Source organism: Pimephales promelas, chromosome 15 (genome assembly GCF_988280905.1).
Source record: "Pimephales promelas chromosome 15, fPimPro1.hap1.1, whole genome shotgun sequence".
NCBI lineage: Eukaryota > Metazoa > Chordata > Actinopteri > Cypriniformes > Leuciscidae > Pimephales > Pimephales promelas.
The window spans coordinates 11,936,201-11,956,297 of record NC_142783.1 but is presented as its reverse complement, the minus strand read 5'-3'; the positions used below and the strand labels follow the sequence as shown (position 1 = coordinate 11,956,297).

Sequence of the window (20,097 nt, the reverse complement as noted above, 5' to 3'; positions counted from 1 at the left end):
ACATATTCATACCTCCAACTGAGTGATGGGAAGAACACTGACTTACCTCTTGATGACATCACTGTCAGTTATGAGACGCATATTAACATTTTCAAAAATGTAAAACAAAAAAGTTGAAACAAAATGCAAATATTTCATATGTTGCACTTTCTCAGTCACTAATCAGCTTGAGTGCTGATTAATAATGAAGACAAACCAATTCATGTAAATTTTCACTCAAAATATTGCTCAGATATCTACTAAAAATACATATTATAATACAATATTATACCCTACTTTCACATATTATCTTGTTAAACAATGGTGATTTAAAGTCATGTTACAGGAAACAAACCAATCCTTCAAATTGAATTCAAAATAAATTCAAGTAACGAAGCCTAGGGGCTATTTGACACAAAAGGATGACAAACATTGCTGTTATACAAGTAACAAAAATCTGAAAATCAATACCAAGGGTCAAAACGAGATCATTTTGATTACCGAGATAGCAATCAATGCTAGTGGTTTGACTCTGCAGGCCTTCTGTGGTCAAACTGACCAGTGCAAACGCACTCGATGTAGGCGTGGCCCTCGCCCTAACCGCCACGCTATTGGTCGGCTCAGTCCAATGCCCCGCCTCTTTCAAAAAAAGATAGAGAAAAAAAAAGAAAAGGAAAACAAGAGACATCTCAATCCTTGCAACTGGGGAAAAGATGAAACGTAGTGCACCATAGTCTCCGAATCACCTCCTCTTTTTTTTTTAAACCCAGTAAACCACCTTCTGTCGCTCTGAGCCAAACTGAGCCACATCTGTAAGTTATTTCAATCACCTAAAGCCAAACATCATTATCAGATATTCAGTTTTGGGACACGCTGGATTAAGTTTTGTAGCATTTTAAAGGTGAGTCATTAATCATGAACGCTTTTACGTGCATTTGAGCAGCGGATTGATTCTCACTGGATAAATGAACACGATATCTTCACACACACACACACACACACACACACACACATATATATATATATATAGTCGTTTATCCAGGTAAGATATAAAATGCACTCGCCGGTTGTTGGTTTAAGAAGCCGCGGCTGGTGTTGCGCGGTGTGTCCGTCCATGTGTGTGTTTATTCGCCTGCGACATGGAGGGGATGGGTGGGCTTTTCTCTCGGTGTTTCTAATATCCGAGGACATCTTGAGCCACTCAGCGACCGGAATAGTTGCAAACGGAACGTCTTTGGTTGGTTATATTTCGTTTTTTCATCTCTGGCTACATCGTATCGTCTGTTTCTTTGGGATTTGGTTACGTTGTATTCGTTAGGTTAAGTGAAAACAATGTTGACCATGTATAAAATAGCTTTATTAAAACTGTTGATACGTGCTATTTTAGCATATTTTCTTAATGTTGAATGTCTTTCAAGGGCACTGTAAGGAAATGGACACCTTGAGACAACATTGAAGGTAATATTTATGTATCCAGTTGGTTACTGTGTGATAAGGGTTTTGGCCAAGTCAACCACTGTTTTGATGTAGTTTAAAAGTTTAGTCTTGTCACTTAACTTATTGCATACATTTGTGGTTTATTTTTTTGATGATCCCCTTTTTAATATCACATAATTAAAACAAGATCTTAAGAAGTGTAGGTAGTGTGTACGTGTGTTTAGGGAGATGCCCCTTTGTCTGTGTTGGAGGAGGGGGTGTGTGTACAGATGTTCACTACCAGGACATCTGCTGTTTCTAAGGGCTTTGTCAAGGGCCCTTTCAAGAAGACTCCGGGGCCCGAAAGACTTTTCCAAGCTTAACTCCGCTAACTATCAAATACAATGCAATCCTTGCTGGATAATAGGATGCAAAGTGTAAATAATGCATAGTGTTACTTGTGTATTCTCAGTAGGTTACATGTTTCGGTTTGTTGACTAGAGACCTTGATTTCTGACACGTCCATTACATTCCCCGCTGAGAATTCTCTCTCTCTCTCTCTCTCTGTGTGTGTCTCTCCGTCTCTCGCCCAGGAGCGCTCACCCATCACACATTGAATCATAGTGTACATGGCAGCATATGAAGCAGGAAGACATTTATTAGAGTCAGACAGGGAAATGCAAAGGGCTTCTTTAATATTTATGGCATCCTGTTCTTCAGTTCATTTGTATTTCTGATCAGTGCTTCTCAAGTGGTTTTATATTGGATATCAAGTGGATCAAAAGTGCTTACTATGCAAAAATGTTCTTAAAATCAAACTTGGTTGCATGTCATGCCATCTAATTTGACTAGCTGATGAATTCGCCCCAAAACAATATAGAGATAGATTGGATGCCTAACCTCTGACATCAACAACAAAAGATGTGGAAACTTTGGAAATAATTTTCTCTTTTCTTGATAAGTCTATTTATTTTTCTGTCCTAACTATGAACAGGAATATGGGTTGTGAATTCCCACTTGTAAAAAGTAGGAAATGCCAGTTTATTCTGCTCAGGTCGTGTTTCAGTGTTACAACCACAAAGTTTTCTGTTATCAGTCATCACTCAGAGATGAGTGTGTCAAATAATGTTGTCCATATGGTATTAATATATGAGGTAATAAAAGTTTTGTGATTAGTAAACATTAAACTTAGACTTTTAGAGGCTTCAAATAATTTAATAAATTCATTGAAACAGTCCTTACGAAAACGTTATGAGATATATGTTTGACAATGGTAGACTTTTGTCACACTAAATATTTCACAATTATTACGTGTCATACAACAATTAGGCCTGTTTCATGCTATGAATCTGTTTGAGGATACGAGTCATGCCCTTTTAAGAAAAAAGCATGTGATGTAATGTTAAATTCATCACGTACAAATACAATATTTTTTTTTATTATTTAATGTTCAAACAAAAAGTTTTGAATGTTTTAAAAGAAGTCTCTTCTACTCACCAAGGCTGCGTTTATTTAGTCAAGAATTCAGTAAAAACAGTAATATTGTGAAATATTCTAAACAATTAAAATAACTTTTCTATTTGAAAATATGAAAATATTCCAAAGCTGGATTTTGAGCATCATTCCTCCAGTCTTCAGTGTCACATGACCCTTCAGAAATCATTCTAATATGCTGATTTGATACCCCAGAATAGATTAATCGCATCCAAAATAAAAGTTTGTGTTTACATAATATATGTGTGTGTAGTGTGTATAATTATTTTGTGTATATAAATACACACACACATGCCTGTATATATTTAAGAAATATTTGCATGTATATACTTTATATTTATTTATACAAAATTAATATTATACATATACATATTTGATATATTAATAACACATTTTTCTTAAATATATACATGCATATGTGTGTATTTATATATACAAAATAATTATACACTACACACACATATATTATTTAAACACAAACTTTTATTTTGGATGGGATTAATCGAGATTAATCTTTTCACAACCCTACTGATTATCATTGTTGTTAAAATGTATATTTTGTAGAAATTGTATAATTGTATAAATTATAATTTGTAGAAATTGCAATAGATATTTTTTGGGGGAGATTCTTTGATGAATAGAAAGTCCAAAATTTATTTGAAATTGACTTTTTTTTAAAAACAATTTTAAAAGTCTTTACTGTCACCTTTGATCAGTGTAATAATGCGTCCTTGCTGTAAAACTTATTAATTTTTTTTTTTTTTAAATAACTTATGAATGGTGGTGTATTTTACACGTTTCAGGTAGACCATACCATAAGTGAATCATATTTTATTCATATTTTTTCATATGAGCTGCCTTCATTGCCTTAGATATACTGAATTGCTTGATATATGCTGAGCTGTGTGTTTTCCTGCCTTTACTTTGAGTCTTTTACATGCAAGCATGCGTTCATTCCCAGAGGCAATATTAAAAACAATGTTCAGAAATAAATCCACTGTAGCTTTGTACAGTTGTGTTGTTGGGAACAATGTTGACATTCCTCCATGAGAGCGAGGCACAAAAGTGAAAAAATGTGTTTGTTTGAGTGTAGCTTGAATCTTAAACACAGACGTTCACTTGAGCGATACACAGAGGAGATGAATATTAATGATTTCTCCTCAGTTTAATACCTTGTTTAACACACTCTATTATGGCCTCTTCTGCGTTTATGCTAGTGTAGCATTCCGGTGATTTCTCAACAGTAGGAGTTAGGAAGACTGAGAGGATGTCTGACGGTGCCTGATAGGAAAGTAATTGCTATGAAATTGGAACATGGCATCAGCCTAGAGCCGCAAAATTCAACCTTTTATTTCACCCGCCGAATCGTGTGAGAGTCTCAGGGACGTGTCTGGCTGTCAATCAGAATGGGATGAGATTCAGGCTCAAAATGTCTAAAAGAAAAGATTCATTCAGTTCACTACATTTCACTAGATTCCCCTCTTTTCTATTAAAAAGCACATTTCTGAAGAGGTGTGGAAAAGAGTAACTGAATAATGTGATTTCAGGTAAAAGTTTAATAGGTTCCGTTTTCTGTGTTGTTGCTATTGTGAGTGAAGTGAACCTCTTCCGTTTTTGTGTGTGTGTGTGTGTGTGTGTGTGTGTTGCCCAGCCATGAATGAGCACACACTCTTTCTCCTGCCAGAGTCAGTTGTAGAGGAAATGCTACAGGCTTTGCTTCCTGTTTTCTCTCATACAGACATGAGACCATCCATGTGCTCGGCGAGGGGGGTAATTCCTGGTGTAAAATTGAAATCTATCCCTGCAGGTTTAGATTTACCCTAAAATACATGAGGTAAAACTGAGGGTTGTTTTAGTTCATTGATTATGATAATTCTGTTTGTGGTGAACACATGTATAGACTTTTTGGTCAATATCCCTCTATGGTACGGTGTTGGCATATGGCAACAATTAATTTCAAATAATTTCCTTGTTATTCAGAAAAAAATCAATATATTGCACTATGAGAATTAAAAGGGCAGGCCCCTTAATGTAGCCAATGATTTGCTGTTTTTTAAGTCACATGACATTTGAATGTCCCTCCAAAACTCTCATTGAAATGCTCTAGAAATTGCTCTATAAACCTCATTTCTAAACATCTCTTCTCAAGGGGGATTTTTTGCAGCATCTTTGATAAGTATATAGATATTTTTATTTACAAATCAACTTGATCTAATATAGTTTTATTCAGTTTATTTGAGAAAATTGTCATTTTTCTAGGTGGCAACGCTTTATCACTGGAAAAATAGGTGTGTTACCGTATGACAATGCAATGTATTTCCCCATTGGGATTTTTTAATAGACGGTAGCATCAACAATATGATTCCAGTTATTTATTTATTTGAAGTGTTTATTGTGCTATAGCAACAAATTGATTTCTTCTTTTCAGAAAATGAATACAGCAATATTTTATGGAAAGGGCAATAGATGTGAGGAGAGTTAGGATGAGTTAGCCAAATGATTGGGAATGGGAATGATAGGTATTCCATGAAAGGGATCTACTTATTTTTGGTTTTCATGAGTTAAAGGGGTGATGAACTGAGAAATCAAAATTTCCTTGAGCTTTTGACATCTAAGAGGTCATCATATTATAAGAATATCCTGTAAGTTTCAGAACTGAAAACGTCCTTGTTAATCCAATAAAAGCTTTTATTGACACCAGACTCAGCAAACCACTCGTTTTTTAAAAGTGGGAAACTATGACGTCGAAGGGGTTAAAACACCACCCCCACAGAAGAAGATCAACGCCTACTTCAACACGGCCCGTTTAGCCCCACCCACCGATTCGCGCATTACACGCATAGCTAAATAACATAGATGCCTACCTCGTGATGACAAACCGGATCGAGCTACCGAGCAATACAGAATATTGTGCCGCGCCTGGTTGTGAAAGAAAACAGTCGCTGCATCAGCTTCATCTGGATTCCAATTGGACTGCATGGATAAACTTTATTTTTAATGACGTTCCACTCCAGCTGATGAGGTAAAACATCGTCCGTCTGTTCGCTTCATTTCACTGAGGATTGTTTTGTAAACGACTGAATTTGCAGACCGATTAAGAGTAAAGAACAGTGCTGTGCCGTCTATATTGGACCTGACAGGAATTGTTCAACACATGGACTCTGGGTCGAACATGTATGGGCGAATCATTCCGGTTGCCATTTTACAACATTGGACGTTTTCAAAACAATTTCCCCCAAGTGCATCGACGGGTGAGTTGAAACTCATTATAATATGCAAAACTGTTATCCACTCACAGCAGTGGGCGTTTACTTCCAAGTCTTCAGTGCGAGACGCCCATAAAAACCAAGCGTTTTTCAGCTAGGCTCAAAACTAGGGTATGAAAATAGCCTATTACTTATTCATTTTGATGTTTTTGAATGTAAAAACCAAGCGAACGTCATAAGTTGACCTCAGACAACAAAATAATAAAATTTAAAAAGCCAGTTCATGACCCCTTTCAAAGTATATAAATCTATCAATTTCTAAAAGAAATATGCAATTAAATATAAAGAAAAATCATAATTTTATAGAAAAACTACTTTTTTGACCATTTCCCTCTGTGGCACAGCCCCCCAAAAATATATTATTTACACAAAATATTTTTTGATTTGTATAATTGAAGCTATTTCATGTAATAAAACCATATTTGAAGACATATTTCATGGTTGGAACATAATGCATATCATAGGGATATTGATAAAGATGGTTGGTGGCAGATCTATATATCCATACTGTTGTGACATTGCGTACACTGTCTAAGGCCCCGTCCACACTACTGCGTTTTCGTTTAAAAACTGAGACCTTTTGCTACGTTTGCACCTCCCGTCCACACTAAAACGGGAAAAACGAAGACCTAAAACGGAGAAGTTTAGAAACGCTGCAGCTGCGTTTTGCGTTTTGAATCTCCGGAGGGCGTTTTAGTGTGGACGAGACAAAACGGAGAACTTCAGAAATGCTGACGCAAAGGCTGACGCTTGGCTCTATGATTGGGTGTTATCAGTCATGACGTATCCTTCCCTGATTCGTCATTCACTGTTTACACCGGCACGCGCATGCCCAGTGTTGGTGAATGGTCTCGTGATCCGCGTTTTCAGTCGTTTTAATGTGGACGGAGATCATTTCCAATACGCAGATAAAACGCTGGTGTGGACGGAGATCGTATTCGTTTTAATTCTCCGTCCACACTACTGCGTTTTCGTTTAAAAACGGAGACCTTTTGCTACGTTTGCACCTCCCGTCCAGAATAAAACGGGAAAAACGAAGACCTAAAACGGAGAAGTTTGGAAACGCTGCAGCTGCGTTTTGAATCTCCGGAGGGCGTTTTAGTGTAGACGGGACAAAACGGAGGACTTTCGAAACGCTGACGCGGAGACTCACGCTCGGCTCTGTGATTGGGTGTTATCAGTCATGACGTTTCCTTCCCTGATTCGTCATTCACTGTTTACACCGGCACGCGCATGCCCAGCGTTGGTGAATGGTCACGTGATCCGCATTTTCAGTCGTTTTAATGTGGACGGAGATCATATCTAATACGCAGATAAAACGCTGGTGTGGACGGAGATCGTATTCGTTTTAATTCTCCGTTTTTAAACGAAAACGCGGTACTGCGGACGGGGCCTAAATCTCCATTGTACTGTTTTGATCATGCCTGGTGTTCAGATTTTTAATCAATCAAAAAAAGATTTCTGCACAATGAAAATCTAAGCTCTAAACTTTATTATAAAATTCATTCCTTCAACATTTTCAGTGTGTGAACAGCTTTTTAAAGTCGTTATTGTTTAAATTTAGTTGTGTACCTGTACACAACTTGCTTTTGGATGTATTTGTATTTATTGTGTTACGCCCCTTGATCACTGATACATTGTGCAACTGAGTTTCCCTAAATCGTTTTTATGGATCTTTTCTTTGAGGGCCACAGCTATCTCGGTCAGATAAGGACATATTAACCCCTCACCCTCTCAGGGTGGAGCAGATGTCCCTTTAGTCAGTGTTCGGATACGAGGAAAATGGCCAAAATGTCTAAAATTGCTGATGATTTTTCAGTATACATCCCCAAGTTCGCTGAAGTCATGATGCATGTAGGAGGCGATGTGGTCAGCCTCTCGCAGGTTATTAGAGTTCGACTCCAGGAGTGAGGGTCAAAGCAGGGTCATTGAGTTCAGTGTGTTATGAAGGGGTCAGCGGGGCAAGGGGCCCCTTTATTGTGCTCACACTAAGACGGGTCAGGGCACAACGCTTAGCTTATTACAGCCATCACAGAGGATTCACTCAGTGAAGTTATATTACAAATGCCTGTTCACTTTTGTTTGTTGCTATGTATTGTGGGGTTTTTTGTGACGTATAAGAGGAGGTTTCTGTCCTACACGGAGAGGAAAAAAGCAGCAGATATGACTAAGAAAGAAAGTGATGGGTTAAAAGATACAGATGCATGGGTGTGTGGTCATCGCATGAGGATATTTCTGTCCCAGAGATAGAGATACGGAGGAATGTTTTGTTGATGTTGCACTTTTAGTTTCTTTAAAGCTGCGGCGACAAACATAAATGCAAAATATAATGACCATAATGAATACTTTTCTCCTACGGATAAGAAATCATTGAGGGAATATTAAGATCTCTGACTGTGTCATGTCTTAAAACAGTTTTAGAAATTGTTGAGATCTTATCTGAAACTCCAGAGGAGGCACAAGGCTAAAAAAAAAAAATTCTGACAAGAATTTATAGTTAAAATGAGAGTTCATATAGAGACTTTTGATGGTAGACTTTGGCATCTTTGTAAACATGAGAACAGTTTGAGACACATTAGATAAAGAGAGGAAGAAGAAAGCGAGTGGGGGGGGGGGTATAAGTAAGATATGACTCAAACAGAAAGTGATATGTTGGGAGATATGGATTCTCACCAGTTTGAGAGCGAGGTCAAGTGTTTATGACATGGTTTCAAAACTCTGCAAAACCTTGTTTAAAACAGTAGACATGGTGGTTTATCTTTTATCACGCTTGAACAGTGACACATTGGGAGCGTTCTCGCTGTTCTTCTAAACACTTCCAGCGCCTCCTTCTCAGATAACCTTCTTGTGTGTTTCGACACTTTACTGAAGTTGATTTAAAACCTGTCTTTTCTCTTTGTGTGCGTTACAGGAAGTGAGACAGTCCTGCTGCTTTGATGAGCACTGACATTTCTAAAGGTCTCTGGAAAAAACAATTTGTGATTGCTTGAAATTATTCAATGCCACAAATAAATATGCAGGAAATGATCTGCATATTTAAAATGCCACCTCAACAAAGTGGTCCATATCCTTTAGAGAATGAAACATCTTGAGAGGGAAATTCAGTGCTCGTTTTGGAGAGGATGTTTAGTTCACGTGGTAAAATAATTAATTGGCGAAATAGGCCATGTTCGCCCCAAAATTAAATGTGGGAAAAATAAGATTATATTTTGCCTAAAGAAATTAAAGCATGTTTTTAGGACTTGTTGGTTTTTACATTATTTTCATATGGATTGTGCACATTTTCCTTATTGAAATTCAGTATAAAAAAATCAGTGCAACACGTATAGAGAATTACAATTGTAAAACTGTTGCAATTGATTGAGATAAACATTGTTTTTCCATCAAGAGGTGCATACATTTTTGGTCAAAATCTTGTATTGAGAATGCAAGAGTCCAGCGCTCTATCCCAAAGACTATCAATGAATTTAAGGTCTGAACTCAGAGGGTCCGATTCATGTGTGAAAATGATTCTTAATTCTTTCACAATTTGAGCCTGATGAATCTTGACTTTGTCCTTCTGGAATATGGCCATGATGTGTGTGTCTTCCTCCAATGTGGTTTTAAGACATGAAAAGCTACTCTCCATCAATTAGGGTTAGAAGAACTGTTGGCAAACATTATTATAATATAATAATGTTATAATAATGCTGTCAAATTGATTAATCATAATTAATTGCATCTAACATAAAAGTTTGTGTATGCATATATGATACTATATTATAGTATATATATATATGCTGCGTCCCAATTCGCCTACTTATACTACGCCCTAAAAGCATGTACTCTTTTTGTGAGGAAAAAGTACAAACTTTTGAGTGTGTAGCAAAAGAGTAGGCAAGCTTTGGGACATACTATCACATCATCTTTAACGGACAGCTCTGTCTCGTGCTGCGTGCACCGTAAACTGCCCTGTCAATCATCTTGTCACAGTTAAAATCCTCCATTCTATATCTAATTTTATTTCCTACCGTTTCGGAGAGCACGTTCATCTGCCAGTTGTGGGTCTTTCATGCTCTCCTCGTGTTTGCAATTTGAATATAATGATGCATTTAAAACGTAATGGCTAAACGTGTCTTTACAAAAGTTCACAATGCTGCTGCAAATGCAACATAATGTGGACAACATTGAATAAATTCATTTTCGTCAGGTTAGATACTGATAATTAATCACTCAAAGCTCTTTATCTAAACCTCTCTACACAACCGCGGGGACTCCGTATCGACTACGTGTCTGTAGTTTTTTAACACTTTTTACTCGTGTTTGTAGTTCTAACCGAATCCTCGTCCAACGCGCAATGGTTTGTGGGCAATATCAGCCGTTAGAGTGTGCATCGATCTAAACTTCGGATTCTGACCGGAAAAAGTAGACCATCCGGGTATCTTTGAAACACTCATTTCAACATACTACGATTTGGGACGTACTAATTCTATTTTCGAATACTATTTAGGACGGATAGTATGCGAATTGGGACGCAGCAATAGACTCACCTAAAGGATTATTAGGAACACCTGTTCAATTTCTCATTAATGCAATTATCTAATCAACCAATCACATGGAAGTTGCTTTAATGCATTTAGGGGTGTGGTCCTGGTCAAGACAATCTCCTGAACTCCAAACTGAATGTCAGAATGGGAAAGAAAGGTGATTTAAGCAATTTTGAGCATGGCATGGTGTTGGTGCCAGACGGGCCACCGGGTACCACTCATCTCCACTACAAATAGGAAAAAGAGGCTACAATTTGCAAGAGCTCACCAAAATTGGACGTTTGAAGACTGGAAAAATGTTGCCTGGTCTGATGAGTCTCGATTTCTGTTGAGACGTTCAGATGGTAGAGTCAGAATTTGGCGTAAACAGAATGAGAACATGGATCCATCATGCCTTGTTACCACTGTGCAGGCTGGTGGTGGTGGTGTAATGGGGTGGGGGATGTTTTCTTGGCACACTTTAGGCCCCTTAGTGCCAATTGGGCATCGTTTGAATGCCACGGCCTACCTGATGCATCCATGTATGTATATACACCCTTTTTTGTATATGCTTTTTAAAAAAGCACAATGCAAAGTTTATTCCTCAAGTTTTTCAATTTTATAGGCTAAATAAGTCATTTTATTTGACCTTCACTCTTAGAAGAAATGGTTCTGTTTAGAACCAGAAATGGTTCCATCCCCCGCTTCATGGAACTCCAAAATGGTTCTACATAGAACCATATTTTTTGGTAAAAGGTCCTATTGGCCATGTATGGAACCCCAGGGTTCTATATAGAACCCAGAGGAACCCTTTTTCAAGAGTGTATAGAACCTTTTAGGGGTTCCAAATAAGTAGCGCTGATAGAACCTTTTAAGGTTCTATATAGAACCTTTTCTTCTAAGAGTGTTGGCATTGGAGTTCTCTGTGTGATACACTAATGAGTGAACTGAGTTGAGAGAGTTTTACACTGAAAGAGTGGAGTATCGAAACAACTTTTAATGAGTACATTCCCATAACAGCTCAGGTTTGCATAGCGCTCAATGAATATTAAAATGAAGTGAGGTCAGTGTAAATGTGTCTATTGTGCAGGATAAACATGAGGGACAAAATGCGCAAACATCAATCACTAGAAGTGTTGGGGCTGACATAACACACGCACAAACACACACACGCGTACACGCACACACACACACACACACGCGTACACGCACAGGTGCAGCTGAATCAAAGCAGCAGGTTTGTGAATGGAGCAGATGTAATTCATGCTTTGTGTGATGGAGTGCTTTTAGAAACACAAGACTTTGAAGTGGATACAGCTGATGTCTTTGTGTCGCTGATAGGTGTTTTCTCAAATTGTAACCACTTTTGCAGCTCTTTAGATGAGTTTTTGTCTCTTAATTAATTAAATACAAAAACATTTAATGGTATCTGTTGCTAATCATAAATGTATATACTGTCAGAGTTGGCTTGTGTTTGGGATTGTACTGCAAACAGTCTTGCTCAGTGTTTCTACGGCAGGTTTGTGTCGTCCTTCTCTCTGACCCGAATACTGGTCGCAGGAAGTGGCGGTTGCCTTGGGGACGTGATGGCCTTGCTTAATTAATAGAGCATTTTTTAACATAATATGGAACAATGATCTTTTTGTGCTTATGATATTCTCAAATGGCACTTAAAATGATTTATTAACCATTAACACCTTTACTCCAGTCTTTAGTGTCACATGACCCTTCAGGAATCTTTCTAATGCTGATTTGCTGCTCATGAAACACATTTTCATTATCATTGCTTTCACCTGCTCCTGTGACACCAAAGGCAAAGAAATGTGTGTGTGTTCATACACACACTATTGTTGCTGCCTAAAAGTTCAGATCTTTCAGATTACCCATTCAGCTGGAAAAAAAGTCTTTGCTGATTTCTGTTTGTTGTAAAAAATCACAGACAACCAAAACCAAGGTAGTGCCACAGTTATGCTTGTGTATTTATAGAGATCATTGATAGACGGGAGGGAGTGCTAAAAAAGATGAGGATTGTGAAATGCAGGAAGCCTTTCTTTAATTGAGAACGATCTGTTGTGAAAGAGCCTTTATGAAAAGATCCATCATACATTTTTCTCGGTGTCCTCTTCTGTCGGGAGGGTCGATATTTGTCCTTCAGCGGGATTGAAATTGAGTCATGTTTTTGTAGGATGGCTGAGTGTGTGTGTGTGTGTGTGTGTGTGTGTGTGTGTACTCTGATCAGTTTCAGGTTGAGTGAGAGGGCACTGGTTCTTAAGTCACTGAAGCGAGATGCGTCTCGGTGAGTTTGTCTCTCAGCGTGGGACTGGAAGTCTGTTTGTGTCTCTTTCTCAGCTCTGAATCTGCTGCCGCTCGGATTGAGGGAGACTTGCAGCCCTGCGCTGACACTTTCTGATTTAAAAGACTTTTTTTAAACCCCAAAGGGCAACAAAAGCATACTGGTTTGAACTGAAGTTACAGACTTACAGAGTCTTTTCAGACTCAGAATTAATTAAAACAAGAAATTGACCCTATTTTTTTACAGTTTTTTTTAAAAGTTATTTCGCCCAAAAATGGAAATTCTGTCTTCAGTTACTCATCCTCGTGTCAGTCTAAATCTGTGTGACTTTTGTTCATTTTCAAAACACAAATGAACATGTTTTTATGAAGTCTGAGAGATTTTTGTCTCTTCATTGAAAGTCTGTTCACCCAAAACTCTGACGGATCATAAATCTAAATTAATCATGTGATTTAATCCAAGTCTTCTGAAGAGAGACATACGTTTTGTATGATGAATAGATTTAAAGGAGTAGTTCACTTTTGAAAAAACTTTTGCTGATAATATCCTCAGCCCCATGTCATCCAAGATGTCCATGTTATTCTTTCTTCGGTCGAAAAGAAATGAAGGTTTTTGATGAAAACATTCCAGGATTTTCTCAATATAATGGACTTCAATGGGAACCAAACGGTTCAAGGTCCAAAAGACACTTTAAGAGCAGCCTGCAAACTGTTCTAAGGGCTTTAAACGATTCCAGTCGATGAATAAGGGTCTTATCAAGCGAAACGATCGCTCATTTAATAAATAAATAGCAAAGTTTAAGTTTTATAAGCTCAAAAGCTCGCCTGGCTCTGTTCTGTGATGCGCATTCATGACTCTTTGAACTCGTTTATCAAAATGAATGAATCTTTTTCCGAGTCATTTGGTTCATTCAACGAACGAAGCGAACAAATTGACTTGGAAAAAGATTCATTTTGATGAACGAGTTCGAACAGGAGAGTCACGCATTACAGAACAGAGCAAGGTGACCATTTGAGCTTATAAAACTTAAACTTTTTTTTTTTAATGAGCGATCGTTTCGCTTGATAAGACCCTTATTCATCATCTGGAATTGTTTAAAGCCATTTGAACAGTTTGCAGTTTGCTCTTAAAGTGTCTTTTGGACCTTGAACAGTTTGGTTCCCATTGAAGTCCATTTTATGGAGAAAATCCTGGAATGTTTTCATCAAAAACCTTAATTTCTTTTCGACTGAAGAAAGAAAGACATGGACATTTTGGATGACATGGGGGTGAGTAAATGAAAGTGAACTACTCCTTTAATTTAGTCTATTCATCAAAGAATCCTGAAAAACAATTAACCACATGCAGTTTCCATAAAAATATGAAGTAGGGCAACTGTTTTCAACATTGATATTAATAATAAATGTTTCTGAGCGGAGAACCAGCATATTAGAATGATTTCTGAAGGATCATGTGACGCTTAAGACTAGAGTAATGATGCTGAAAATTCAGATTTGCATCACAGGAATGAATTACATTTTACAACATATTCAAATTAGAAAACTTGTCCTTTAAATTGTTATAATATTTCACGGTTTTTACAGTATTTTCAGTCAAATAATTGCAGCCTTGGTGAGCATAAGAGACAACTTTAAAAAAAATAGAAAAAATCTTGCAAATTTTGAAAGGTAGTATTAATACATAAAAATGTGTCCCTGCGTGCATTAGTACCGTTAATAATATCATTGTCCAACATTGAATTTTGTTAAAATTCACATTGTTGAAGTTAAAGGATTTATGAATGCAGCTTTATGTTGTTTTCAAAAATGCAAAATTGTTTGCAGAATATTGCTTTAATATTTAAGTTATTCATTTATTGTTTCTCCAGCCAAATGAAAGCTTGAAGCTGATTTTGAACAGTATCATGGCTCCCTCTAGTGTTTGACATGTCATTTTGCCAGTTGTCCACTGGTTTCATCTTGACTGTGTCTTTCTGTGCAGGTGTACGGTGGCGTTATGCCCACTGGAGGATTCTGGGGGCTGTAGTTTCCTGTTGCTAAGCTCAGTGAACGGCAGACGAGGAGAACAGAACTGGCATGGCTTTGATTGACAAACACAAGGTCAAACGGCAAAGACTGGACAAAATCTGTGAGGGTAAGAAGTCTTGATGTGTCCCCGAAGTACAGTTCTGTCTCAGTACCATGGGCCAATGGCTGTGATACAATGTTACTTTGCTATATGCCATGAAACTTAATTACCATACATACATTTACTTAACCAATACTGACTTTACCATGGATAAATAGTACTGCCAGGTACTGGGAATACCATGATTTTTCTGTATATATGGCAGCTTATGATTGGGGTCGGTACAAGTTTTTTATTGTTTTGAAATGAGTCTCTTAAGCTTACCAAGGCTTGATTTTTATTTTTTCATCAAAAATACAGTAAAAACAGTAAAATTGTGAAATATTATTACAATTTAAAACAACAGTGTTCTATTTTGAATTTATTTTACCATGTAATTTATACCTGTGTTGCTTGGCTGACTTTTCAGCATCATTACTCCAGTCTTCAGTGTCATGATCCTTAAGAAATTCTTCTAATATGATGATTTACTGCTTAAGAAACATTGATTATTATTAATGTTGAAAACAGTGGTGTGTATATATATATATATATATATATATATATATATATATATATATATATATATATATATATATGTATGTATGTGTGTGTGTGTGTGTGTGTGTGTGTGTGTGTGTGTGTGTGTGTGTGTGTGTATATATATATATATATATATATGAAGAGTTCAGATGCAAAAGCCTCTAAGTGCCATTTGAAATTTTCTTCTAGAATGGTCATTTTTATCAAGCTTGTATATTTAAGTTCAGTGATTTCACTTAAATGGCAATGATAATTACCTATTAATTGTTATTTAAGTGAAATTACTGAACTTAAATATACAAGTTTGATCAAAATCATCATTAAAGAAGAAAATTTCAAACGGCATTTAGAGGCTTTTGCTTCTGAACTCTTCATATATATATATATATATATATATATATATATATATATATATATATATATATATAATGTATGTGTGTGTGTGTGTGTGTGTATATATATATATATATATATACAGATATTTTATGTTTTTAAAAGAAGTCTCTTCTGCTCACCAAGGCTGCAATTATTTGATAAAAAATACACAAACACAGTAATATTGTGAAATATTTTTACAATTTAAAACAGCAGTTTTCTATGTGAATATATCGTGAAGTGTAATTTATTCCTGTGATCAAAGCTGAATTTACAGCATCATTACTCCAATCTTCAGTGTCACATGATCCTTCAGAAATTATTATAATATGATGCTCAAGAAACATTTATGATTATTATCCATGTTAAAAACAGTTTTTTACATTTTAATTTCAGGATTCTTTGATGAATGGAAAGTTCAAAAGAACAGAATTGATCTGAAATGGAAAGCTTTTGTAACATTAATCACTACCATTCAAAAGTTTGGGGTCAGAAAGCGTTTATTTTTTATTTTTGGGGGAAAGAAATTAGAAAATATTTTTATTCATCAAGGATGAGTTAAATTGATCAAAACTTACAGTAAAGACATTTATAATGTTAGAAAAGATTATATTTTAAATAAATGCTGTTCTTTTGAACTTTCTATTCGTCATAGAATTTTGGGGGAAAAATGGTACACGACTGTTTTCAACATTGAAAATAATAATTTATGTTTTTTGAGCATAAAATCAGCATATTGGAATGATTTCTGAAGGATCTGACACTGAAAACTGATGTGTAATCAGCAACAGTAATAATGTTGAAAATTCAGCTTTCAAATTACATTTTAAAATATATTAAAATAGAAAACAGTCATTTTAAATTGTCATAAAATTGTCACAATATTACTGTTTGTCTTTTTTTTTCATCATAATAAAGCAGCCTTGGTGAGCAGAAGAGACTTCATTTAAAAACATAAAAAATCTTACTGATCTAAAACTTTCGACCGGTAGTGTGTTGTGTGTCTATATATATATATATATATATAAAAGCCATGATATTAACATTTCAATGTCTAAAAAACTAGTAATATTGTAGTTTATATTTGTACTTTTTTATTAGTGTGTTGTTTCTAAGCTCTACTCAACTTGAAGAACTTCAGTTGTTTGTTGAACGCTGTTAGAATCTGTGTGTTTGCGTGTGGGCATGTGTGATAAATTATGTCATCTCGGGTTTCCTGAGAAAGTTTTTCCAGCTTTCCAAAATGTTCTTATTGGTCCCATTTGAGAGTCATCAGAGGCAGATTAAAAAACCCAAAGAATAACTAGTGAAGCGAATGTGCGTTTACTCCGAAACACATAAAGTTGACATCAGTCATGATGATGCAATGCTCCTCTAATGGAGCAAGAACTTAAATGACTGTTTAAACCCCATATCACATATGCACAGACGCACACATACATGCAATCAATCCATAATCCCCAAACGCTGGGAAAGTTTTCCATCCATTCCATGGTTTGGCATCTCTCAACTGCATGATGTTATAAGGGTATAAAAGTTTGCATTTGGCTCCCGGACCCCCTCGCTGGGACTTCTGAATGCGGTTGATCTGGCAGGCGTGCGTTTTCTTCCTCGCACATCAATTAGGCCCACAGTTAGGAAACCGATGAGGGAAATGTGCCTCCGGGGATGTTGTAAACTACACTATGTACAAAGAGGAAGGGCCAGAGAGACATTGGTTTTTAGGTATATAAGGGTGTAGTTTCTTAGATGTGAGATTGGCTCTACAGACCACTGAAATGTTGCTCTATTGCTTTATTTGTTTTATGTTATAGTCCTTTTTTAGTAGATCTCGGTGTATAGTAAGTCTGATGTCTTAAAGTCACCATACCTCGCATGTTTCTGGTCTTGTTGTTGCTGATTCATCTGTGCCGAGTATTCCAAAGAAAAGTAGTTTGCCTTTGTAATCTTTAATCAAAGCCCTTTGCCGTTAACATCACTGGATAATGTTAGCCAAATACCTAATTAGGCGGTGTATTCACTCCGGTACAGATTGGCCTATTTTGACAATTGATTCGTCTCATCCCACATGAATAATCCCATTTCAGTGGGAAATGCACCACATTGTGGCTTTTTTCAAAGTAGCTAGGGAATTGAAATTGAAACACACAACTGAACCTGGAACATTCCTTTAATACTATGCAAGCTGACCTTGTTGCATTTAAAGACAAGTTCTCATGAATACTTGCTTCAGCCCAAAAAGTTATTTTGTTTGTATGTAGACGATCACTCTAGCCCCTTTTCCACCAAAGCATTTTGAGAGCCGGTTCGGAGCCGGTGCCTGCGTGCGAACCAGTTCTTTGTGTTTCGACAGCCAAAGAACCGGTTCTCGGCCGGGAGAACTGGTTCCAAAGCGGCACCAACTCTTTGCTGGACTAGAACCGTTCTTTTACCACGTCATGTTTACGTCGGGGGCTGGGGCGGGTTTAGATGTGCTCTAAACATCTTTTCTGACCATCGCAAAGCCAGGAGAAACGTTTGCCGAAACATGATGGAGTCCGCCTTTGTAATTGTTATGCTTGAAGTTGGTGCAAGCGTTTCTATTTTTGTAAAAAAAAATTTTTTTTTTTATTGAAAACATTATAAGCAAAGAAGAAAAGAACAAATTAATGTTAAGAAAAAAGACGCAAGACAGGGGTACATAACTAATCAGAAAAGATTACATGATATCAAAGGAAAAGATTAAAAGACGACTTAAATATTTCTATTGTTTTTAAAGCCTTCTTAGTACACGAGTTAGAGATAATCCCAAAGTAATGTTGTACTTGCAAGCGTTTTTAGCTAAGACGTATGGCGACGTACACACTGACGTAATGACGTCGTTCCCTGGGCGCTCTAGTCAGTGGGAAAAAAACTCCGAACCAGCACCAGTTCCGAACCAGTTCTTTTTTTGGTGGAAAAGGGGTAAGTATGGCTGCACGATTTGGGGGGAAATCCAATTTAGGGCTGTGAAACGATTAATCGCATCCAAAATAAAAGTTTGTGTTTACATAAAATAAATGTGAGTGTGTAGTGTACTGTGTATAATTGTTTTGTATAAAGAAATACACACACATGGATGTAGTATATATTTGAGAAATATTTGTATATACAGTATACTGTATATATAATTGATATTATATATATAAATATTTTCTATATATAAATAACGCAAATCTTACATATATACATGCGTGTATATATACAAATAATTATACACAGTACACGCACATGTATATGTATTATGTAAACACAAACTGTTATTTTTTTTATGCGATTAATTGCTTCACAGCCTTACTGATTGCAATTTTTCTGATGAAAAATGTGATTTGTGATTTTAAAATGCTTTTTTTCTTTCAGAAATTTTGTGATATAATATATCTGATTTATTTTTATTTTGTTTTAATCATATTTTTCAAGAAATATTATTATGGTACTATTTTTTTTTTTACACTTAGTAACATTTAGCATTTAATACAAAAATATTTTACTGTACTATAATGCTCAAATATTAAACCATCAAGCTTTTTTGTTTAACAGTGCTGTACTTTACTCTGAAACAAACAGCGCATACATTTATGAAATTATACCACTTCACGATTTGATAATTGCACAATTAATGCTGTGATTTGTGTTTTCGATGGATTGTGCAGCCCTAGTTCACAGATTGATGAACATCTAAAAAAGAGCATGATGTTCATAAAATCCCACTTTGAGTTTCTTCTGGGAGTTGTTTGAAGATCAGATGATTCTAGGTAGCGTTTCATTGAAGGATTTTTAGCTATTGTGCTGTGGCGTCCCCTATCACAGAAGTTAAACAATGCTTCCAAGTAGTGCAAGTGTGTGACATATTAACCACCAGGTAAAGTTTCAAAGAGATAGCTCAAGTCTGAAAGTTCAGGTGTCAGAAACTTGAGTCGTAGTAATATTCCCTCCAGCTTCGGCACAAAGACTGCAGTCATCACATCTGCAGCCGCTGGCTCGTTAAACGCCCGACTCGTTTTCCCAGAGTTGGAAAAGCCGAGTTCTTAAATATACCTCCTATAATGAAGAAATGTCAAGTCTCCCGCTCTACTTTGTAAAAAAGAGCCTTATTACAGCA

The 20,097-nt window shown here is 36.5% G+C and overlaps 1 protein-coding gene across 11 annotated transcripts in view; it reads left to right on the top strand.

The window, feature by feature from the left end:
* Nucleotides 1-657: 657 nt before the first annotated feature.
* ctbp2a (C-terminal binding protein 2a) overlaps nucleotides 658-20,097 on the top strand; it is a 58,109-nt gene continuing 38,669 nt past the window's right edge. For 3 of the 11 annotated variants that reach the window (XM_039681780.2, XM_089120146.1, XM_089120145.1), the window contains exons 1-2: nucleotides 658-880; nucleotides 14,934-15,086. In XM_039681780.2, coding sequence (XP_039537714.1) covers nucleotides 15,029-15,086 — 58 coding nt within the window. In that variant the 5' untranslated portion in view covers nucleotides 658-880; nucleotides 14,934-15,028. Of the gene's footprint in view, nucleotides 881-1,089; nucleotides 1,217-1,310; nucleotides 1,438-14,933; nucleotides 15,087-20,097 lie in introns of those variants that run through there. The other 8 variants (XM_089120149.1, XM_089120148.1, XM_039681781.2 and 5 more) reach the window with 7 other exon arrangements.